The sequence below is a fragment of the Melanotaenia boesemani genome, chromosome 19, assembly GCF_017639745.1.
Source record: "Melanotaenia boesemani isolate fMelBoe1 chromosome 19, fMelBoe1.pri, whole genome shotgun sequence".
Classification (NCBI taxonomy): domain Eukaryota; kingdom Metazoa; phylum Chordata; class Actinopteri; order Atheriniformes; family Melanotaeniidae; genus Melanotaenia; species Melanotaenia boesemani.
The window spans coordinates 27,834,210-27,859,198 of NC_055700.1; the positions used below are offsets into that span (position 1 = coordinate 27,834,210).

At 40.4% G+C, this 24,989-nt stretch overlaps 1 protein-coding gene across 1 annotated transcript in view; it reads left to right on the top strand.

The window, feature by feature from the left end:
- Nucleotides 1-24,424, top strand: part of LOC121630117 (LIM/homeobox protein LMX-1.2-like) — a 46,085-nt gene extending 21,661 nt beyond the window's left edge. The window contains exons 3-8 of the mRNA XM_041970201.1: nt 14,910-15,142; nt 15,228-15,403; nt 15,904-15,981; nt 19,619-19,685; nt 22,153-22,308; nt 23,450-24,424. Of these exons, the coding sequence (XP_041826135.1) occupies nt 14,910-15,142; nt 15,228-15,403; nt 15,904-15,981; nt 19,619-19,685; nt 22,153-22,308; nt 23,450-23,607 (868 nt within the window). The 3' untranslated portion in view covers nt 23,608-24,424. The remainder of the gene's footprint in view (nt 1-14,909; nt 15,143-15,227; nt 15,404-15,903; nt 15,982-19,618; nt 19,686-22,152; nt 22,309-23,449) is intronic.
- Nucleotides 24,425-24,989: the final 565 nt, after the last annotated feature.

Genomic DNA, 24,989 nt, shown 5'->3' on the forward strand with positions numbered 1-24,989 from the left:
CTTCATTCATTCCTGTAAAGTATTTACTCAATTCTAGGTCTACTTTACTCGTTCGTAGGAATGCTTCACTCATTTCTAGGACTACTTTACCCAATCCAAAGATTACTTGACTCATTCCTAGGACTTCTTTGTTGTTCTTCGAACTACTTCATTCATTCCTAGAAAGTATTTACTCATTCCTAGGACTACTTTACTCATTCCTAGGATTACTTCACTGATTCCTAAGACTTCTTCACTCATTCCTCGAACTACTTCATTCATTCCTGTAAAGTATTTACTCAATTCTAGGTCTACTTTACTCGTTCGTAGAACTGCCTCACTCATTTCTAGGACTACTTTACCCAATCCTAAGACTACTTTCCTCATTCCTAGGACTTCTTTGTTGTTCCTCGAACTACTTCATTCATTCATGGAAAGTATTTACTCATTCCTAGGTCTACTTTATTCATTCGTAGGACTACTTCACTCATTCCTAGAACTACTTTTATCATTCCTAGGACTACTTTAATCAATCCTAGAACTTCTTCACTCATTCCTTGAACTACTTCATTCATTCCTGGAAAGTATTTACTCATTCCTAGGACTACTTCACTAATTCCTAGGGTTACTTCACTCATTCCTAGGACTACTTTACTTCTAGGACTAATTTATTTATTTCTTGGACTACTTTACTTCTATGACTAATTTTTAAATTCCTAGGACTACTTCACTCATTCCTAGAACTACTTTATTCATTCCTAGGACTACTTTACTTCCATGACTACTTTATTCATTCCTAGGATTACTTTGCTTATTCCTAGTACTGCTTTATCAATTCCTAGGATTACTTCACTCATTCCTAGGACTGCTTTACTTCTAGGACTACTTTATTAATTCCTAGGACTATTTCACTTATTCCTAAAACTATGTTACTCATTCCTAGGACTGTTTTTCTCATTCCTAGGACTACTTTATTCATTCCTAGGGAAAGGTTACTCATTACTATAACTACTTTACTCATTTCTGGGTCTTCTTTACTTCTAGGACTACTACACTTATTCCTAAGACTACTTCACTCATTCATAGGAGTACTTAACCATTCCTAGAAATACTTTACTTATTCCTTGGACTACTATACTAATTCCTAGGATTGTGTAATTCATTCCTAGGACTACTTTACACATTCTTAGAAATACTTTACTCATTCTTAGCATTCCTTCACTCATTCTTAGGAGTACTTAACTCATTACTATGATTACTTTACTTATTCCTAGGTTTACTTAACTCATTCTCAGAATTACTCATTCCTATGACTACTTTACTTCTAGGACTACCTTTTTCATTTCTGTTCTACTTTACCTATTACTGGGACTACTTTACTCATTCCTAGATTAACTGGGCTTCTGTAGTTTGGTTTCACATAAAGTAATGTGCTTTTCTTTTAGGAGGACATAAACATTTACATTCTGTACTGTGTTCCCAGTGAATTTACTTTGACACAGTAACACATGTCTCAATTCTGACCCTCTTGTAGTAATCTCACATGTCTCAGCTTTCTTTTGAGACTGAAATTATACATATAGCCCTTGTAACTCTCAAGATTTCCCTAATTTATTTTGGGGATGTGATTTCAGACAGGAGGCAGAAAAAAATAGACCTCTTCAAGAACATGTCAAGCTAGTAAACCATTTTGGGGAAAATATCGTTAAGATTTGCGGGAAGACAGGCAGGAACCAGGAAGGAGCAGACAGCAGATTCTGTAAAGCAGTAACAGGTTTATTTAAAGTGAGTCCAGAGTCCTTGGGAAGCAACTGAGGCAGGGGTGATAGCAGGGCAGCAGGCCAGAATGACAGCTCGTGGTGGGATCTTCAGACTGGGAAGGTGGCACTCTTCTGCAAAGGTAGGTAGACAGGACAAAAATTACACGTAAGACTGTACACAAAAAAAAACTCAAACAAATCTCTTAATGGCCGGTGTTGTACCACTAGGGAAAGGCAACGATCTGGCAACGAGTGAACTGCAAACTAGCTCTTACGTAGGCTGAGAAAGTCAAACAGCAGCAGGTGAGTGGCATCTCCCATTACCACCAGGTGAGGAGAATCTCCAATTAGCACCACCATGCCCAGTAGGATCTCTGAACCACAACAAAAATAGAACATGACAAAATAATAGTAAAATACAATCCTGACAAATATAGAGAACTGGATGAGTATACTGATATCTAAATATCTGAGGTTGTCTTTATTGTTTAATCATACAGAGCTATAAGTTGAGAAAACACCCTCCTGTTTCATTTAGTCTAGTTTTAAGTGTTTTCTGATGTGCTTTTAGAACTTTTCCTTCTCTTTAGAGGCAGCAGAACCTCCCAGCTGTTCCACACACCACCCTCACCTCCACCTTATCCTCATTTATTATCCAGCCTCAGTGTAGTGATCTCATCTCAGACATTGGAGGCTTTTTCCACTTCAGTCTCTAAATATGTGCTGAAGTCGTCTGACCTGGTAACGGTCAGCGCTGTGAGAAAAAACACGTTGATGGTGACAAAACAGCTTCTTCTTTAAAATCATCTCCACCTTTCAACATGTGATTTTATCCTTCATAGTGTTACCTCAGTTATCTCAGTCACCTTGGCCACCATGGTTACTCAGTTCTGGTCTGAAGAAAGAGTCTAACTTAGAACTAGTAGTTACCGTTTTAACACCAAAGCTGAGGTAAACTGGTGCTACAGCAGGAAGAACTCTGCAGGGAAACAGAGACGAACCCCACTGTCGAGACTGTGATTCCCATAAAAATCCCAACCAGTTCCAAACAAGTTTGGACTCTGTGTAAAATATAAATAAAAACAGAATATGATGATTTATAAATTTCATCAAACCATATTATATTCCCGGTAGAAGATAAACAACAGATGATGAAAATTAGACATTTTACCTTGTGATGGAAAATATGAGCTGATAGTGATTATGAAGGCAGCAAAACGTCTGGAAAAAGTTGGAGCAGGAGCAACAAAAGGCTGGAAAAGTAACTGGTACAAACCAGAAACACCTGGAGGAGCATTTGACAGCTAATCAGGTTAACTGGCAACAGGTCAGTAACATGACTGGGTATAAAAGAAACATTTCAGAAAGGCGTAGTCTCTCAGATGGAAATATTACATGCCCAGCACCCTGTGTGGGCCCCAGTGGGCAAGGCCCTCCTATCCAGGAACTAGCCTTTTTATTTCAATTTATATACTTGTAAATATAATTTTCATTTAATATTTAACCAACAGTTATTTTCAAACTGATACTAAATCATCATGATTAGAATTGGTTCCTGTGTGAGTGCTGAGAATACGTTCCTCTTGTGTCTGTTTGTGAAGTTATCATGGCGCTCCGTCATTGGCTAGCTTCATTGATATCTTTGGACAATGGACATGAGAAAGTGGTCAAACAATATCAATATCAACCACTTCCAGCAGCTCTGGTGATTTCAGCAACGGGTCATGTATCCCACCCCTTTTCCTCATTGTCTGCAGCTGCATTAAACTCAGCCCTGCTCTGATCCATCCTTATAAAGTGAGTAACACTAACATTTTTTACTGATGGTATTTTAGTATGTTAGGTTCTGGTGCATTGCAGATGTTTTTTTCATGTTATACAGAGTTGATGTAAGTTGCACAAACTGAACCAGGATCAGTTTGGTTGAGCTGAAGTAGCCTTTCTCTAGGATGAACTTACATAAAGGACCCGTGCAGGTTAGTTTCTGAGCGATCCTCTATGGTTCCTCTTTAACTGGATGTAGAACTTTGTCCAGTGGTTCATTATGAAAACATCAGTGCTGTTCTGCAAAACTATGATCCATGCTGCTGAACCTATGTCTCTGTTAAGGTTCTTATAAACTGATCCTGGCCTCAGTCTGTCATTTAATTATAAGGTCTGATTACTGGTTGGGATCACAAGTCTGCCTTCATTATTCATAAATGAAATGTTCTATGTACTGTTGATTCTGTCACAGCTAATATCAGCTGGATCCAGTTTTTAGTGTCACAGAAGTGCTGTTTTGTTTAGTAGCAGTAGTAGTAGTAGTAGTAGTAGTAGAGGAAAATGCATTTTAATGGTATTTACCCAATTTGCTTCGATATAGGCCAATTATTGAATTATTAAACTGAAATCTCTTCTTATAAAGTCTACTTGAGTTGAAGATATTTGGAAAACATTGAATTCTCTTTTATTTACAGTTAACACAGTGATTGGGCTATCTGTAAATAATTAATAAATAGATAGCAGTTTTAGTTGTGAAGATGTCCAGATTGTCTGACCCTGATGGAGACAGTTGAACCTGAAGCTGTTTATCTGTCCAGCTGTTATCAGGTGCTTCCACCAGAACTAAATGCCTGATGTTTACGGACTCTTCACTGATCTAAACTGAATTCATTCATGTCATACTTGCTGTTATCAGTGAAAGCAGATGGACTGAGACCGGCTCGGTTCTGTGGACCACATCCGTCGCAGACATGAGGTCATTGTTTCCAGCAGGACAGTTTGTCAGAGGGCAGACTGTGGTTTGGTTTGGAGGTCACCACCCTCCACCCAAAAACACAAACTAAACTCAGCCAAGACTAATTCCTTGCTTCACCCCTCTCTAAACTCTCCTTGCCGACATTTCAAACCTTAATGCTCTAAGATATAAACTTTCATTTAAATTTTACTTCTGTAAACACCATGAAAAATACATTTGAAAGAGCAGAATCCTCCTTTATCTTTTCAGTCCTCTGAATAGATGATGTGTGTCTCTCCCATGATTTGGATCCTGTTCATGAAGCCGTTGTGTCTGAGTGGTTTTACAGGTAAACCATCATGTGATGCTGAGTCATGTGATGCTGAGACATGTGATGCTGAGTCATCTGAAGCTGAGTCATCTGAAGAGAAACTGTGGAAATACAGCCCAGTGGGGATGTGTGCTGCTGCTTCATTATGTTGGTTAAATTAGAAACAGATTTTTCACCGTCCTTCAGTCTGCAGCCGCTCAGCAGTCGGCTGTGGGTGTGTTTATTATCCTTACACAACAAAAAACTCTCCAGGGACAAAAACTAGTCCATCGCTCTGTTGTAAAACAAACAATTATTCAGTTAAACAGATAAATAGCCAATTAAAGTTAGAATAAAATATTAAACTAACATTTACATAACAAATATGTTTATAGTTTCATAACTGTGTAAACAAATGTTTTTCATAAAAGGACAAAGAAAACAAAACAAATGTTGATATTTGAATTTGCTGAGAAAGACCTTTCCCCTTTGGTTGTTAATTATAATTTAAACGTAACCTTCATTATACTCCAGAGTGACACTTTTACGGCCCAGAAGTGACCACATGTAATGTGACATTAAACGCAGCACGCTGTGTTCAAATGTCCTACCTCCTCCGATGCAGAAATGTGACGTCTTTCTCTCTTCGATGAGGTTTCTTTGAAAAACATCAGATATGTGTGGTTCACAGAAGAGCCAGGGCCGCTGCTAGCTATCAGGGGGCCCTAATCACAGCTGCTGTGTGGGGCCCCCAAACAGACACCCTCTCAGAGAGCCCCCAAAACATGAAGATGTCCACATTTAGCAGTACATTTGTCTTTATTTATCCAGTAAATTTTCACTATTGACTGTCAAGGAGCTAGTTAATTTACTACCTCCTTTAAGTCATTATGGACAAAAATGTCCACTTCCAAAGAAGCCAATATAAAACTTTACAGATTTCTATTTTTTTTTTTTTTTTTTTTTTGAAAAACAAACAGTCCTTCTCAAAACTACAAAATGTAGTATATTATATATGTAAAGAATTTTAAGGATTTTGACCCTTAAAATGGCAGTTTGATTACTTAATGCCACTGTTGCTGTTGTTGACCTCGTTTTTTAGGACAAAATTGTCCCATTAAGTCACATCAAATTCACAGCTGTAAGAAAAATAATTATACTTTCTGTCACGTTATTTTTCTAGATTAACTGAAATTTGTGATTTTTACCACTAAAAATGCTTCATTACAGGTTGGAGTATAAAATACTGTTAGAAAACCTTTAAAAATAATAATCTTAACAATTTTTAAGAGACTTTCTAGTGAACAACGGAAGTGATGGTCAGATTAGATAAAAATTTGCCCAAATGTACAAAAATGTCCAAAATGATCCACAAGATTTAATGTTCTCATAATGTTGTCAAACTTCCAGATCCAGATCAATATTACCAAATATATTAACATGAGAAAGTAAAACCATATTAAATACCAAAGATACTTCTGAATTAACAATGATACGTTACAAGTGATAGATTAACAAATTAAATTTACCACAACCACGATAAACCGGAATCACAATCATTCTGACATTTACAAAATGTAAATGGACAGTCTTCTTCCATGTCCTTCCCCATGTCTTCTCCATGTCTTCCTCAATGTCTTTCCTCCATGTCCTTCCCCATGTACTTTATCATGTCCTTCCTCCATGTTCATCCTCCATATTTTCCTCCATTTCCTTTCCCTTGTCCTTCCTCCATGTCTTCCTCCATGCCTTTCCCCATGTCCTTTCCTATCTCCTTCCTCCATGTCTTCCTCCATGTCCTTCCCCATGTCCTTCCTCCATGTCTTCCTCCATGTCCTTCCCCATGTCCTTTCCCATGTCCTTCCACCATATCTTCGTCAATGTTTCCTCCATGTCTTCCTCCATGTCCTTTCCCATGTCCTTCCCCATGACCCTCCTCCATGTCCTTCCTCCATGTTCTTCCTCCAAATTTTCCTCCATGTCCTTTCCCATGCCCTCCTTCCATGTCGTTGCTTCATATTTTCCTCCATGTCCGGTCCCATGTCCTTCCATGTCTTCCTCCGTGTCTTTCCCCATGTCCTTTCCCATGTCCTTCCTCCATGGCTTCCTCCATGTCATCCTCCATATCCTCATCCATGTTTCCTCCATGTCCTTCCCCATGTCTTTCCCCATGTCCTTTTCCATGTCCTTCCCCCATGTCCTTCCTCCATGTCTTCCTTCATGTCTTTGCCCATGTCCTTTCCCATTTCTTCCTCCATGTCTTCCTCTGTGTCTCTTCCTCAAAGTCATTCCTCCATGTCTTCTTCCATGTCCTTCCCCCATGTCCTTTCTCCATGTCTTCCTCCATGTCCTTCCTCCATGTCTTTCCCAATGTCCTTTCCCATTTTTTCCTCCATGTCCTTCCTCCATGCCTTCCTCCATGTCCTTCTCCATGTCCTTTCCTAGGTGTTTCTACATGTCCTCCCCCATGTCCTTTCCCATGTCCTTTCTCCATGTGCTTCCCCATGTCCTTTCCCATGTCTTTTTCCATGTCCTTTCCCATGTCCTTCGCCATGTCCTTCCCCATGATCTTCCTCCTTTTCTTCCTCCATGTCCTCCCTCCATATCCTCATCCATGTTTCCTCCATGTCCATTCCTATGTCCTTTTCCGTGTCCTTCCTCCATGTCTCCTTCCATGTCCTTCCCCATGTCCTTTCCTATGTCGTTCCTCCATGTCCTTCCTCCATATCTTCGTCAATGTTTCCTCCATGTCTTCATCCATGTCTTTCCCTATGTCCTTTCCCATTTGTTCCTCCATGTCTTCCTCCATGTCTTTCCCCATGTCCTTTCCCATGTCGTTCCTCCATGTCTTCCTCCATTTCCTCGTCCATGTCTTCTTCCATGTCCTTCCCCATGTCCATTTCCATGTCCTTCCTCCATGTCCTTCCCCATGGCCTTGCCCATGTCCTTCCCCATGTCCTTTTCCATGTCCTTCCCCATGTCCATCCTCATGACATTCCCCATGTCCTTTCCCATGTCCTTCTCCATGTCCTCCACCATGTCCTTCCCCATGTCCTTTGCCATGTCCTTCCTGCATGCCCTTCCCCATGGCCTTCCCCATGTCCTTTTCCCATGTCTTTCTCCATGTCCTCCCCCATGTCCTTTTCCATATCCTTTCTCTGTGTCCTTTCCCATGTCCTTCCTCCATGCCTTCCTCCATGTCTTTCCCCATATCCTTTCCCATTTTTCCTCCATGTCATCCCTCCATGCCTTCCTCCATGTCCTTCTCCATGTCCTTTCCTATGTGTTTCTACATGTCCTCCCTCATGTCCTTCCTCCATGCTTTCCTCCATGTCCTTCCCCATGGCCTTGCCCATGTCCTTTCCCAGGTCCTTTCTCCATGTCCTTCCCCATGTCCTTTCCCATGTCTTTCCATGTTCTTCCTCCATATTTTCCTCTATGTCCTTCTTCCATATCCTCATCCATGTTTCCTCCATGTGTTCCTTCATGACCTTCCCCATGTCCTTTTCCATGTCCTTCCTCCATGTCCTTTCCCATGTCTTTTTCCATGTCCTTCCTCATGACATTCCCCATGTCCTTTCCCATGTCCTATTCCATGTCCTCCACCATGTCCTTTCCCATGTCTTTCTCCATGTTCTTCCCCATGTCCTTTGCCATGTCCTTCCTGCATGCCCTTCCCCATGTCCTTTCCCATGTCTTTCTCCATGTCCTCCCCCATGTCCTTTTCCATATCCTTTCTCCATGTCCTTTCCCATGTCCTTCCTCCATGTTCTTCCCCATGTCCTTCCTCCATGTTCTTCCCCATGTCCTTTCCCATGTCCTTCCTCTATGTCCTTTCCCATGTCCTTCCTCCATGTCCTTCCCCATGACCTCTCTGCAGCTTCATCTCCTGCTCTGCTGTCCAGAGTTTTTCTAACTTCCAATGAAGCTTAAAGCCAAAGTGCAGATGATGAACTTTAAAGTTTAGGTATAGCTCAGGATGTCTGGCTGCAGTTGTAAAGGAAAGTTATTCTCACACCAGGTGTCCACCACTGCTCCAGCCAAGAGTTAATATCACCGTAACCTGCCAGCAGCTGCCATGGCAACCTCCTTTTTCCCACTGTCCCAGAATTCTATGTGCAGTCTCTTTCTATGTGAAAGCTGTTGTAAACAGATCAGAGTTGGATCAGGTTACTGGTGTATGGATGTACTTTGGCTGTTGCATCAAAATGCTGGATTTAAACTCATGGGTGTGTGGAAGCTTTCAGACCAGATGAAACTGCTGGAAACTTGTGTCTCACCTGGTCTGTGGCCAACGTTTCTTACCTTTTTTCTGGTGACTTTCACTTTTTGTTGAGTTGGGTATCTCTTGTTTGTTGCCCATCATTACATTTTGAGACATAGGGGATGAACCAGATGTTTCTTGTCTCCTTTTGGGGTATCATGTCAGACCCGTTTGGTAATACTGTTGGACTGCTTTATCCCCACCTTCTTATTCAATCCAGTCATCATACTCTGGTTATGATCCAGTTAAAACAAATGCTTTAATATAATCCACATCAGGCCAATAACTGAGTTCATATAAACCATAAAACATTAACCCACATAGCTAAGGAAACCACCAGAAAGGATCAAATCTTCTCTTTGGTTTGTGTTTTCTCTGAAACTGATATCAGACTACTGACATCTCTGACGTGCACCATCTGCCTGGATAACTAGTTTTACCACAGGGTTGACCAGTAACTGGAGAGCAGTCACATGACACCACCAGCATTAATTGTAAATCCTTCATCTTCTTCATTCTGACAGCTAAACTGTATTTTATGTCTAGATACTGAAACTATGGTGAAAGGTGGATTATTGCTGATATGAGGGCAATATGGAGACCAGAACATGCTTCCCTGTCTGTTTAGCTGGGAACTGGTTTTCTCCCACCAGGAGGATGTAGTTTTGTTCTTTATTCTTATTTTTAACATTTTATTCTTTCTAAAAATTAAGTTATATCCATTAGTTGTAGTCTACTAAAACCAGTGTTACAGTTTACTGTGCACAGAGAGGGTCTGATAACTGGAGGTTCTTCTTCCTGAAGCCAAAATGAGGATCTGGTTCCACAGAGAGGGGACTGAAACTGGAGGTTCTGCCTCCCATTCTACTTGTAGAATCTCTAGGAACCACCAGTAAACCTGCAGTCTGAGAGTGAAGCTCTGATGGGAAAATCTGGAAGTATGAGATCTTTTAGATCTTTGTCACTCCTCAGAACTGTTTTTTCGTTTTCTCTTGGCTGCTGTTTTGCCATCTCGGTGTTACTGGTCTCCTCCAGTAGATCCAGAAGGTTCCCCTGGGGTAGATATTGATTAGTGATGAAGGTCAGCTGACCTCTTTCTATGAGGTTTTACCTGATGGGACCACATACAAATGAACACCTACATTTCTGCACATCTTTGGTTGTGTTCAGCTCTTTTGCATTTCATTGTGAGATTCAGGAAGCCGGTGACCCCTGCCGGTGTTAAAGCTGGTGAAAAGCTGAGTTCTGCTGCTGGTTCTGACCCACCCGTGTGGGCTTCTTCGAGCCAGTCAGCCTTGTTTATTTTAAAATGGTGCTTCCTGCAGCTTGTGGTGTCAGTCCTCTGCAGCTCGTTTCAGCCGGGCTCTGGACCACCACTGCTCTTTGGAGGAGCCTTGACCCCTGGCCCCACGCCCTGCGCCTCCACACTGCTCCAGCAGCTTAACAAGCATAAAGAGGTACAGGATTAAAGGGGATAAGAGGACTGAAGAAAGGATGAAGCCATAAAACAGACTGTGTGTGTTCCTTCACTCTTCTCTTGTTTGTTCTTCCTCTTCAGGGAGGTGAGCGATCTAAAGGACCAGGCTCGGTAGGTGGGTGGTGGCTCCGGGTGGCAGCTTGTTGGAGTTTTAATTAGTCGGAGTAATCAAAAGATGATTGTGAATAAAGCAAGGGGGAATAAAAGCAGGCTCCGGAGAGGGGGGCTTTGCTGTTTGCTCAGCCAAAGCTCAAGAAGTCAGAGTGAGGCCTGGAGATTCTCTGGAGACTTCAACATGTTTGCTAGCAGGAAAAAGATCTCAGCCATCAATCAGAAGCCTTCATTTGTTCAGGTTTCCCTGAAGTGGTCTGTCTGTTTAAGGTGGCGGTGCAGAATCCATCAATGGAAGGATGCCTTGTAGGATTTCTGGCATCAAAATAAAAAAAGATCCACTTTTGTTCTAGAAGTGTGTGAAGACATAAACAACATTTTGGATGGAAGCCGTCCAGCTGCAGTGTTAGTGATGCTGGAAGCAACAACAGATTTTAGCTGCAGAACTAGAGGACTGGTGGGCTATGCGGTCCGGTTCTTCATCAGTGGTCCAGGTCTGAGGTGGAAGCCATGTGAAGGATGATGGAAGTTCTAATGTTGGAAAATGGTTTATGGAGCTTTGACTGAGGGAACACTGCCACATTTTTGCAACACGTTTTAGGCTGTTGTTCAGCTGCTCTAGTTTAAATAAAGTTTTACTTTTTCCTCTCTGCATTTGCATTTTAACAGATTATTATTCAGATCTTTCTTTTCTTTTAAAGGAAAGTTTATTTTTACATCACGTTTCATGTACCAAACAGTTCAAAGTGCTTTACATTAAACATTAAAAGCAATACAAAAGAAACACTAAAAAGTAAATAAAAAATATAAAGACAAACAAAACCATGTTAAGACATAATTAAAAGGGTGTGCAAAAATAATCATAAAACCACAATAAAACCAAATAAAATAACAAAATGAAAACATTAAAAGCAAACAGCAGGCTAGATCAATGAAAAGATGCAGATTTAATGAGAAAAGAAAATGTTTTAACCTGCATTTAAAAATGTCTGCATGTAAGTTTCTTCTTCACTGGCAGCTAAATGCTGCGTCTCCATGTTCAGGTTCAAAACCGAATAGTTTTATAAAACATGACGAAAAACCATTGAAAGGCTGAACCTTCGTGTGGGTGTAAATCATCGACTGTCCTCATTTTTACCAATAAATGTTTTCAATTATGCTTTTTGATCAGTTTACATATTATTAATTATTAATGTTATTATTATTTTTACACACATTATATATATTTTCTTTTATTTATAATAATAACACTATAATATAATATAATAACTTTAGGCATAAACACACAAACAAAGCAATATTTAAAATTGATAACAGAAATAATAGAACCCCACACACTAGAAGAAGACATAAAAATACTGCAGAGAAGTAGATGTGGGGAACTGACGGTGCCTTCAGTGGACCCGGATATAAGAGGATGGGAACCAGACCTGAGAGACCTGGTTGGTTCTGCATGGTGAAAAGTTAAGGCTGCTGTGATGCAGTGATGTGTGTGTAGGAACTCGTCCTATTGGTTGTTTGGACCATCAAAAAACCCATAGCAGTAAACGAAGGTGCTGGATGTGAAGGTGTGGTCCAGTATCTCAGAGTCATGTTGGGATAAAAGGAAAAGTTTTAGGAAGCAGTCTACACATCACTTTGTCTTTCTTTATATTTTCCCGTTTTTTTATTTATTTATTTATTAAGTGTAGATTCTTTTGTTTTTGTTTTGCTTCCATTTTATTTCACATATTCATACTTTTGTAGAAATTCTCTCCAAAAATCCATTTAAATAATTTGAGTTACAGGTTGTTATAAATAAATGAATGAATTTAAGAGGAATACACTTGGGGGGGTGGAATACTCTTGCAGGCCGCTGCATGTATAACATGGGAGTGTTTGATGCCTGAGGAGGGAGAATTTACCGGCTTTGTGTCTGCTGGTGTGACACGTTCAACATGGGGAGCTTTCTCAATGATCTGATTTCAGCTCCACCAGTGAATCATATCAAATCAGACTTCATCTGGATTTTCCCAATCGAAAAGCCTTTTAGAAGAAATTTGAATTGAATATTACATCTTGTAAAGAGCGGCGCTTTTCTGATGGACTCGTTGCGCTCTGACATCATCTTTGCTTTAAGTTTAACATGATCGGAGGGTGAACGTTGTGATACAGACAAAGAAGCACCTGCTAAGATCCTGGAACCAGCCGGCGGTCACTCCAGCTACAGCAGGTGTCTTCATGATCACTTATGTCTCTTTAATTCCTTTCATTTCTTTTATTTAAGTTTTTTAAACAGTACAAACTTGTGAAGAAGTCTAAACATTTTTCTCTATTTAAGGTTACTCCAAAGGCTTTTTCTGGATTTTAATGATGTGGAACTTTACTTCGACATAGCAAAATAGAAAACAGCAGCTTCACATTTCAATCATTACTTTGATCAGTGGTTCCCATCCTGGAGTCCCTAGACCCCCAAAGAGCTCAGGGGCTCCCCGAGGCTGTGACTGTTCAGAGCCAGTGTGATTTAAATGAAGGCCATGCCCACACAGACACGAGTTGAGGTGTATTCCCTTAAGTTTTTCATCCTCTGGGTGTTTCATTCACATGGAACCACCTTGAATCCACGGTCAACAGCTGTTTAGAGTTACATGAAGGGGGTCCTCTGGGAAAATAGGTTGGGGATGATTCATTATGGGCAGATACCTATCTGGACCACAACGATGTCTCCATCAAATGTCTCCTCTACTCTCCAAATCTTTTTTTTACTGTTAGCCATTAATATCATTGTCCCCATGTCCCTATGTCCCCATTTCCCCATGTTTCCATGTCAGCTTGTGAAAAGAAAGGAAAAGAGACAAAAGCTAAAAGGAGCTGAGAGAGATGTGAAGGAGGGAGGAAGAGCTGCAGAACAGAGAAATAACACTTAGAGGAGGAGGAGGTGCAGCTGTTCAAACACTGAGCCCTGCTGCAGCTCCTTCACATTCACTTCCTTCCTCCTCCCGTCATCATTACAAGATTTTTTTCTTTTTACCCTTTCTGTAGACTGACAGCGAGTCAGGCTGAAAGCAGAAAAATACTATTCAAGAAAGTTCATACAGAAATCACTTCTTAGAGAAAAAACACTAAATTTATATTACAACACCAACTCATAAATGCTGGACGATGAGTAGAATTTAAATAGAAAGAAAATTTGTGTAGCATCCCCTCTTCTTCTAACAACTTTCTGGAAACATCTGGGAAGTGAGGAGACCAGTTGCTGGAGTTTTAGGAGAGGAATGTTGTCCCATTCTGGTCTGATGCAGGATTCTAGCTGCTCTACAGTTCTGGACCTTGGTTGCTGGATTTCTGCTTCCATGATGCTCCAGATGTTGTGTACTGGTGAAAGATCTGGACTGCAGGCAGGCCAGTTCAGCAGCCGGACTCTTCTCCTGTGAAGCCATGCTGCTGTGATGGATGCAGGATGTGGTTCAGCATCGTCTTGCTGAAATCTGCAAGGCCTTCCCTGAAAGAGACGTTGTCTGGATGGGAGCAGATGTTGCTCTAAAACCTCCATGTACTTTTCAGCATTGATGGAGCTTCACAGATGTGGAACCTGCCCACGCCATAGGCACTAATGCAGCCCCATCCCATCAGAGATGCAGCTTTTCACCTGTCCACTGATAACAAGCTGGATGCTCCCTCTCCTCTTTAGTCTGCAGGACACGCCGTCCATGCTTTCCACAAACTAGTTCACATCTTCATCCAGGTTTCCACTTTGCCTCAGAGTATTTTAAATGAGCTTTGGTCCAGAAAAGACGACACTGGTTCTGGTTCTGGTTCTTCTCTGTATGATGAAGATTTAACTTGCATTTGTTGATTTTAGGGTGTGTTCACAGACAGTGGTGCTTTTAATGCAGAAGCATCCAGCCTTGTCCCATGCATACAGAGATTCCCCCTGATTCTCTGAATCTTCTGATGATATTCTAAGGTCTGAAGAACATTTTTCTGAAATGGTTCCACAGTTTTAGACCCAGTTTGTCTCAGATCGATGAACCTCTGCTTTTCATGGGAGAGACTCTGCCTCTCTGAAATGCTCCTTTTATACCCAGTCATGTTACTGACCTGTTGCCAGGTAACCTGATTAGTTATCAAATGCTCCTCCAGGTGTTTCTGGTTTGTACCAGTTACTTTTCCAGTCTTTTGTGGCTCCTGTTCCAACTTTTTGCACATGAAATGGCTTAATTTCACCATCATTAATTCATTATTTTAATTACCCACAAATGATTGAATGAGATTGAATCAATAATCTTCTCACTGATGTTGGTCCTCAGGTTATTTTTCACAAAGTGCAGCGGATGTCTGAAGGAAATATCACCAACTGAGTTTGTGATGCGAGCTCTGGAGAGTGTTTACCACCTCAGCTGCTTCTGCTGCTCCATCTGTGAGCGTCAGCTCTGCAAAGGGGACGAGTTTGTCCTGAAGGACGGTGAGCTGCTATGCAAGAGTGACTACAAGAGGGACACGAACCTACTTGGTACAATCAGTCCAGAAAACTCAGACTCAGGTAGGATGGTGGGTCAAGAAAGTTGGTGAGGAACTGTCTTAGCTGTGATCAGTTAAAGAAGAGCTGTGTTTGTTTCTGATAACAGAGAAGAGTGATGATGAGGACTTGGATGTGAAGTCAGAGAAATTCCTCGCTGCAGGGAACAGCAGCGATGAGAGCAAGGATCCCCGTCGGCCCAAACGGCCTCGGACCATCCTCACAACGCAGCAGAGGAGGGCCTTTAAGGCCTCATTTGAGGTGTCCTCTAAACCCTGCAGGAAGGTAAGCCACGGTGTCTTGCATGTACCTGAGTACAGTCAAATATTCAGACGACCATCTGTAAACAGTGACAGTGAGGGCGATTATCAGTCGTTCCTAGTCTGAAATCAGGACGGCCGTCTTCTATATATCCTAATGCCAAAGAAAACTGATCTGTAACAATGTTTGGGAGGAACTCAGGATGGCAACTGTCTAGAACACATCATGGCACCATTTTCCACAAGAGATTGCAGCTGGTATCACCAAATCTGTATCTGTATTTAAAGCATGGGAACACAAACTCAAATAACACAGATTTTCCAGACTCCAGTTTAGATCCCGTACACTGGTTTAACCAAGGGATACAGGTGTCTTAACTTCCACTCAGTCTGCAACCCCTTCCCAACAGAAGAGGACTACATGAGGAAATACAATCCTTTCCTGCTCCGTCTCTAAGTGTCTCAGATCAATAGTGACATCAGTCTGAACCTCTGGGAATATTTTTGTGATCTTGTCGTCTGCAGGTGAGAGAAACCCTGGCTGCAGAGACTGGACTGAGCGTTCGTGTGGTTCAAGTCTGGTTCCAGAACCAGAGAGCAAAGGTCAGTAACCAAAGCAGTCCAGTCCAGTTATATCTATAAAACATGTGTAAATCAACGGGGTTAGATGAAAGGGCTGTACAGTCAGCAAAGTACATAAAATATAAAATATAAATATGACCCCAATTCCAATAAAGGTGTGATGCTGTGTAAAATGTAAATAAAACCAGAATCTGATGATTTCCACATCTCATCAGGTCACATTTTATTCCCAGTAGAAGATAAACAACATATCAGATGTTGAAACTGAGACATTTTACCATTTGATGGAAAATATGAGCTCATTGTGAATTTGAAAGGGGCTCATTTTAGTAATGAACAGTAAAAATGACATATTTTACTATTTTTACAAAAAATATAATAATAATCTTAACATAACATAATGCATTATTATGTATCTAATCATATGTATAGCATTATTATTGTATGATAGCTATTAGATTAAAAGAAAAAATGTGGACTTAATGTGAACTAATGGGACATTTTTATCCTAAAGAAAATTGATAACAACAACAGTGACAGTGACAGGTCAATAACATGACTGGGTTCACCAATCTGAGACAAACTGGATCTAAAATTTATTGAACAATTTCAGAAAAATGTTTCTTGACATAGACGTGTGAAGACTTTGAGGATCCAAGCATCTACAGTGTATAATCTGCAGCCTTGTAAGTAGTGTGGGCCCCAGTCTGTCTTGTTCTGGGCGGTTTCCTGTGGTTTCCAAACCTCCGCGTCAAGCCAGATGTTTCTCCCAAATTATGTTTTTATATTGATGTTTCAGTTAAAGAGACAGAAATTGTTTGTGGAAAAAAAAAAAAAAAAAAAAAGGAGGGGGGGGGGGTATATATGTGCACTGTGTGGGTGTGATGATGTGTGTGTGAGAAAGAGAATATGTTCAGGTATGTAAAGCTTTTATTCAAAACTGGTGTTATTATGTAAAGCACTTTGCTCTACTTTTGTATGAAAAGTGCTTTATAAATAAAGTTTTTTTTTTATTTGATGATTATATTAAAAAGATTCAGAGAATAATGAGGAATCTCTGTGTGCATGGGACATGATGGGATTCTACAAAATGGCAAACATCCCCGTTCCAACTTTTTTCCAGACGTGCTGCTGCCATCAGATTCACTGTCAGTTCAAATTTTCCATCACTCATACCCCACTTCTACTGTTACCTACTAAATGTTTTGCTCTATTACACACATTAAAGACGTGTCTTACCCAAGGATATCTAGTCAGGGGAAGCCTGGAATCGATCCACCAACTTTAAGGTTGGCAGATGAGACAACTGCTTGATGATGAGATTTGGAAATCATTGTATTCAGTTTTTATTTATATTTTACACTGAGACCCAACCTTCTTTGGAGTTTGAGTTTTTTGCTGTAGGGAAACATAAATTTGGCTGCAGAACAGTGGAAGAAGATCCATGTTTCCTTGGAACAGATCCCCAAAGAAGCAGGTAAAGTTAAAAATGAGAGGCACAAGAAATTAACCGTGTGGCACCCCACAGGAGCGGGACTCTGTAGAGGACACAGAGCCGTCAATATTAGAGTCAGATAAGAGCTAAACCAGTCCAGGGTTCCATCTTAAATATCCACCAGTGTTCAGGATGGGAAACAAGAACACTGTGGTCAACAGTATTAAAATAAATAGTCATATCTAATGTGGATATTAGCCTGAAATTAAGGAGAACTGAGGGGTTGAGGCCAGTTAAAATCACACAGAACTATGCTATGTTGAAGTAAGGCTGTGTTTTAGTGGTGTCGGCCAGCCAGGCGAACATAAATGAACCTAATAAAGCCTTCAGCTGCTCACTCTGGACACATGGCCCTCACCTAACATGTTATAGGCCCTCCACATTTCCCACTTTGCTCCCCTTGAATGTGGACCCTTACTGCTTTTTGCCAAACAAGCTTGAATTTCTAAACCGGCCCTTCATCAGCTGAGCCCAGAGGATTAAGATCGTATAATCTGCTGTTTGCTCTATTTGGTGGCATTTGGAAGAATAAGCTTGGCAAAGTCTGAGTTGCCACAAGATCGTTTACCAGAGTCAGTTATCAGTCTGTAAGTATGGCTTCTTTACTCAGCTCACATAATCTGGCCTACAACATTGGATTACATTAAGCCATTTTCATCCAGATTCCAGCTTCAGCGCAGGAAGAAATCCTGGTTTGAACATTAGTTAATAAATCCATTTAAGACTACATCCCATTGTGTTCCTGAGACTGACATGGTGGTTACAGAGCAACAGAACTGTAAACATTTAAGAAGGAATACTAAAATATGTGGCACAAATAGTTGATGCTCACTGGTTTCAGCAAGGAAAACCTCTCAGTGGACAACGTTCTGTTCTCTGTATGATCCAACTTTCTAGAAAAGAAATTTATGTAGTATAAAGGTAATTTACCTTAATGTTGAGGTCAAAATTAAAATTTAGTGTATTAGAGCCTTATATTCCTTTTCACCCCATTTCTGGTTTACCCTTCCTCTCCAAAACACTTGAAAAAAATTGATAAATAATTGAAACTCTAATCCACTCTTATTTAAACAATAACATATTTTACAGACAATTCCTCTCTGATTTTTGCCACCTTTATAGCACTGAAACAGCTCTTACAAACATCAACGATGAGCTCATCAAGGCAGCTGACCCTGGTTTCATCACCATCCTCATCCTCCTTGATCTGAGTCTTCAACACCATTTCTCAGACTATTCACTCATATTGGTTTAGACTGGTTTAATTCTTACCTCTTAGGCCACACTGACTCCATCCAGACAAATCTTTCATGTCTCAGCACTGCACCGTTCCCACTGGTGTGCCCCAAGGCTCTGTCCTGGGGCCCCTTCTTTTCATTATTTACCTTCTTCCATTTGGCAATATTTTCCTTAACTACAAAATACGTGTTCGCCATATGCAGATAACATTCAGTTTTATCTCCCTGGCAACCCAACTCCCCCCCTTCCACTTTCCTCCTTCGCTGTCTTAGTGACAGAACCAAATCTACACAAAACAAACCTGACAGTTTTACCATCACCATCAACTGCTCCTCTGAAAACACGAGTCATACATTAGGTTCTTTTATTACCACAAACAGACAATGGATTATTTTTACTCCTACACACACATCCTCCTGTTTAAGACCCAGCTTACTGCAGCAAATAACCCTTAAAACTCCACCAGATCTCCGGCGCCCTCAAGCACCCGTCGCTTCTGTCATCAGTGTCTCAGGAACGGTAATGTGTAACTCTGTGGGGTAGATTGTGATGGATATTTTACCCTTTAGGTGATCTACTGAAGTTTTCCAAGCATTTATATCCTGTCCAGGAAGTTTACAATCCAGCCACAAAATGTAGTGTTTACTCAGAGACTATCTGGTAAATCCACAATGAGTAAACCATGATATAAAAGTAATAGCGCTCGAAAAATAATTTTGAATTTGTGATATTTCTTCAGTACAGACCTCAGGTGCATCTTTGCACATAACTCCCACTCATGTCACATCTCCTGTTGGCTGTTTGGTGTCAGTTGATTGTTTTAAATATTTGATTTTCAGAGCTTTTTCCCACCTGTTTGTTGTTTTATCTCCCCAGTATCTGCCTGTCAGTCACCCTCTGAGCTGAAACTGTGTTTATTTGCAGATGAAGAAGTTAGCTCGTAGACAACAGCAACAGCAGGAGCAGCACAACAGCCAACGGCTCGGCCAAGGTGACGATCATCATCCATGTGTGTGCTGATTCTCGTTAGACAAAAAGAAAAATGCTATTTATGTTCCTCTGCAGGCTGGAATGGAGCCACTCTAACTGGTGATTACTGGGAGCTAAGTAATTTATAAATTATTTGAAGAAACAGCTTGAAATATTACATTTATTATAGGAAGAATAAACAAAGTCGCTCAGCAAACACTCCCAGTTTTGTGGGCTTTAGAAAGAGTCTGATGTTCTGAAGCTAGAGCCACATCTCTGCTGGTAAATATGAGGTTTTTTATCCAAAGGCAGTACAATAAAAAGGAGCCACGGTTGCCTTTGTAGCATAGTTCCTCGTGGTTTGTGGGCTTTTTGCCACTCTGATGTGCAATGGATACGAGCACACAGTTTAGATAATTGTCTCGCTGCTTTGGCAAGGCCTGCCTCTATCTGTTCAGGGACTTCCAGCATGTCAATATTGGCAGTACAGCAGGTTTATTACAGCGGAAGCTGCTGCTGATAACCAAATGAGTTGAGCAAACCAACAAATGGGGATTGTTTGAAGTTGATGTTAGAAGGAGCCTCAGGGAAGATGGCAGAGACATCCTCAAGATAAGCAGCCATGCAGTTTATTCAGCCATTATATATACATACAGTATATGTTGACGTAATATCGCTTTAAATCTTTTTAGACATTTGGGCTGAAAGCTACAGCGCAAAACAAGCTCGGGTCCCTTTACCATAACTCCATATTTCTCTTTAAAGTGTAACTTGCACATGATTAACTCTGTTGTCAAAGAAACATGGAACAAGAAGCTGGTTTAAAAAAAAACAAAACACTAATAATAGGAAATATATTTACACAGGATTATGGAAGATGCTGAGGTTGAAGGCGTAAATCCCTCTGCATGTGACAGAAGACATGCTGATAAACATCAGAGGAAGCGGGAAGGTAACCAGGAGAACTGGTTTGCTTAACTAACCATTAATTCAGTTCCATTTTATATGTATAGGCAAGGCAAAGGAGTTTATTTGTATCGCACATTTCATGCACAGGACAATTCAAAGTGCTTTACATAAAACAAAAACATTACAGATATTAAGAAATAGTAAAAGGCATCAACAAATAGCAAGAATGACAATAAAATAATAAATTACATTAAAATGATTAAATGTAAGATAAGTTAAAAAGTTAACGTGCAGATTTCATGCATAGGCGCATGAGAAAAGAAATGTTTTTAACCTGGATTTAAAAATGTCTACATTTGGTGAAAGTTTAATCTCCACTGGCAGCTTGTTCCACTTGTTTGCAGCATAACAGCTAAATGCTGCTTCTCCATGTTTAGTCTGGACTCTGGTCTGGACTGGTTGACCAGAGTCTTTGGATCTAAGAGCTCTGCTAGGTTTATATTCTCTGAGCATATTCTGGGCCTAAACCACTCTGAGATTTGTAAACGGTAAGAAGGAATTATAGCACTAATTCACAAGTCGTCTCATGGTACTTTACAGAAACAATCCAGTTCATTATAGTTCAGTTACAATACAATTAAACCAAATCCATTATGATTCACATTAGTCCAATTTATAATAACTGTGTTCATAATAACCAGTTCATGAAAATACTAGCTAAAAAAACCAACTATCTTCCTCAGAACCAGGAAGGAAAACCTCCATCAGAACCTTCCTGGACCAGTTGGGGGTGGAGAGGACAGGTCTACCAGCAGCATGACTCTAATCCAGGGATTCCTGCTGAGGAAGAAGAAGAGAAACACAAATGACTGACAACAATGTCAGATATTTCTACATGGAGAGTAAAGAGAGCAGAGAGGAGCCCAGTGCATCATGGGACGTCCCCCAGCAGCCTCGGCCTATAGCAGCAGAACAAAAGCCTCCTTTCCACCAGTGGGTCGGGACGGGATGGTTAGGGTGCAAATTTGTAAACTGTTATCTCGTTACGTTCCCACAGCCAACCGTTACCTTACCTGAGAGGCGGAGTATCAGTCGGACAGTGATAGATGCTTCAGCTACCTAACAGAATGACGCAGGGAAACGCCTTCAAGTAGAAACAAACCACGACTCAGAAACAAGGGAGGAGAATGGCGGTCATCCAACAGTTTGTGTTCTTACTGCTTGGTGCTGCTTCGTGATGTCAAACGTGACGTTTTAAACTGAGATTTATTCAACAAAAAGAAAACATGTTGCTCGAAACAAGGAGCAGTTCCTGCTTTGTCTTTATACCTACTATAAGATATATGAGGAAGGAAGGTTTGAAGATGATCTGAAGTTAGAGAGGGGGTCTGATACCTGAAGCCAAACTGGGAGCCAATTCCACAGAGAAGGGTCTGATAACTGAAAGTTCTGCCTCCTAAATTATCAGATGCTGATCAAATGAAAACAACAAATCAGTTCTGGATGTGCAGGCGAAAATGTGAAAGTTATTGTGTTTTAGTGAATCACTAACGAGATGGTCTCATTCTTCACTCTTTCAGAGGTCATGTCTGGTTGTATGGAAGGTCTGCTCAGCTCCTACTCAGGGTCTCTACCTCCAAACCAACAGCAGTTGGTGACCAGCAGCTACAACACTGACCCCTTCCAGCAGGGCCTCACCCCTCCACAGATGCCTGGTGACCACATGAACCCCTACGGTTAGAAATACATCATGTTAGACTCATTATGTGAACTCAACTAAGGGTCTCTGGTGCTGTGTGAACCTGAATTAAGAGGGTAACTCATAGTTGAATCTTAAATTGAATAAACTTAGGATAGATGTCTTCCTCATGTTAGGTTGCAAATATCTCTGAAAAAGTTGCAGCAACTTATGTTAACAAGCTAAATCAACATGTCCAACTTAATGTTTTGATTTACACTCTTAATGCAGGTTGATGCAACAGACTTCCCAACTAAAGAATGTTTAATTGAAAAAACATTAAAAGGAAAGCAACCAGCTGTAAAGTTTCTAACTAAAAAAAAAAAAAAAAAGTTGCAATAATCTTCACTAAGCGTGTAAATGGACCAGTTGAGGCAACTTGTTGTGCTTGTAGCTAACTGACCAACCCAACTTTCTTTTTCAGCCGCGGTAGGCTAAACACGGGAGATAACTGAGCACTAGGATGCAACTTCTTGGTCTCAAGTTTATATTCCATGTCACATTATGATCCATGATCTATTAAATATTATTCAGCTTGTGAAAGGAATCAAGAATGCATGGAAGACATGATGCATGACTTATGTCGCTAGCTGTTTTGCAGTCAACAAAAAATGTACTCCCGAGCTCACCCCACCCCTACATCCTCCAAGACCGGTGATGCGCCCAAGTGAGTGCAGCTATTTGTAACCACAGAATACACATCCAAAGTGACACACCCACCATCCAAGTGCCAATCACGTGTGCACACAACAGCATACTCATACATGAAATTACTCACTGTATGGCTCAAATACATCTATTCACAACTTTATTAAATTTAGGATTCTATGTTGAGTTAGCCTCAAAATTTATTCACAAAACACCAGCATGCCATAGGTGAGGTTACAAAAAAAACAACAAAAAAACAAAGCAGCTGGTCGCCTTACTTTTTAAAGTTCACTTAACTTTTATTTTTTATTTATCCATTTATCCATTTCAAACAGCTGACTTTCAGATGAAAACACCAATGAACTAATTGGTTAAACATCACCTCCAGGTGTGCAGCTGCATGGACACAGGAAGGGACATTGCTAATGGTGGACATGTTTTAGTTTAATCACATCTGTCTTTTCTGTCCTCGTCATCTCAAACCTCATCAGGTAGTGACTCCATTTTCTACGACATGGACAGCGACGCCTCCCTGACGAGTCTAAATGACTGCTTCATTGCTGCTGCAGATGTAGGCTCTCTGAAGGCACCGACAGGAAACCCCATCGACCACCTTTACTCCATGCACAGCTCCTACTTTGCTTCCTGAGGCCTCACCCACCAAATCTTCTTCTAGACTAACAGACTCCAGACCACCAAATAGTCCTGCAAGACATCCGTTATCAAGCAAAACTGCAGAATCTACCGTCTCCTGACCTACTGACCTCCACCACCAAAGACAAGGGAATGCTTACAATAAATATACATTCATTTAGGAGTTTTAACACAGCAAATTTCACTTTTCAGCAAACAGTTAATATCTGTACAGTCAGAACGGTAACTAAGTGGGACAAAATCAAAATAGACAAAATATTTTTTTTTTTCCAAATCAAACTGTGTTCTCCTAGCATTAGGTTTCTTTTCAGGCATTACAGTATAGATAATTAGTAATATTGCAAGCTATTTGACTTGAATATTAGCCAAACATTGCTCTGCTAATGCGATTTTAGCTAAATACAAAGCTTTCTGGTTTAAAAGTGGAACATTTTTTGTGAGCCAGCTGATTCTCAGCTGTTTGTAAATGTATATAATGGAACATCTATAATCGCCATTCTTAAGGACACATCCAGCATTGCACGTTAGTAAGGATGAAAAGTATTTATTTCTTATTAGCATGCATTAACAATAAATCAAAACATTTCTATTTAAAATGACCATACAATCCCACTGTAAAGTACAAAATTGTTATTTATCCATGTTTGTATTGTTCTTTTTCTGTGCAAGTTAGTATTTGTTATTTATTTTTCATTTACATCATTAAGGCATTGTCTAGGAGTTATTCTATATTTGTCAACTTACCAAAGTGGTAGTACTTCAAATAAACAAAATGTTCTCCTGGATTCCAGTGTCACTTTCTTTAAGGGTGGTCTTTCTGGGGGGCTGAGTTGGAAAGCAGTTCCCCGATGTAATAAATTGTGTAATATGCAGCTGAGGTATTTAGCTGTAATACCACTTTGTACCACTAGATGGGACCTGTCTGCCCTAAAGCAAACAGAAGAAGAAGAAAAAGAAACGTAGCCAGAGGTGAAGGCAACAAACAAGAAACTAACAGCAAAATTAATTAAAAACTGAGAGATGAGAAACTTTTTAAAAAGTATTTACACTTTATCTGCTCCTTTTTATCTGCTTGTTAACATGTACAGCTAATTAATCACATGGCAGCAACTTGATGCCTTTAGTCATGTAGACATGGTCAAGATGATTTGTTAAAGTTCAAACCATCCATCCATTTTTTTCTGCTACCGAGGTAAGGCCCATTTATGCTCCCTTATGTACATAAATAGCAACGTTCATTTCAAACATTGTCAAACGTTGCCGTCCTCATACGTCCATGCATGTTTGCGTAGCCATGGTTGTTAAATCAATTTCTTCACTAGAGATCAGACAGAGTTCACTCTGAGCAAACGTTAGTTTCAGACTCCGTTTGGCAGC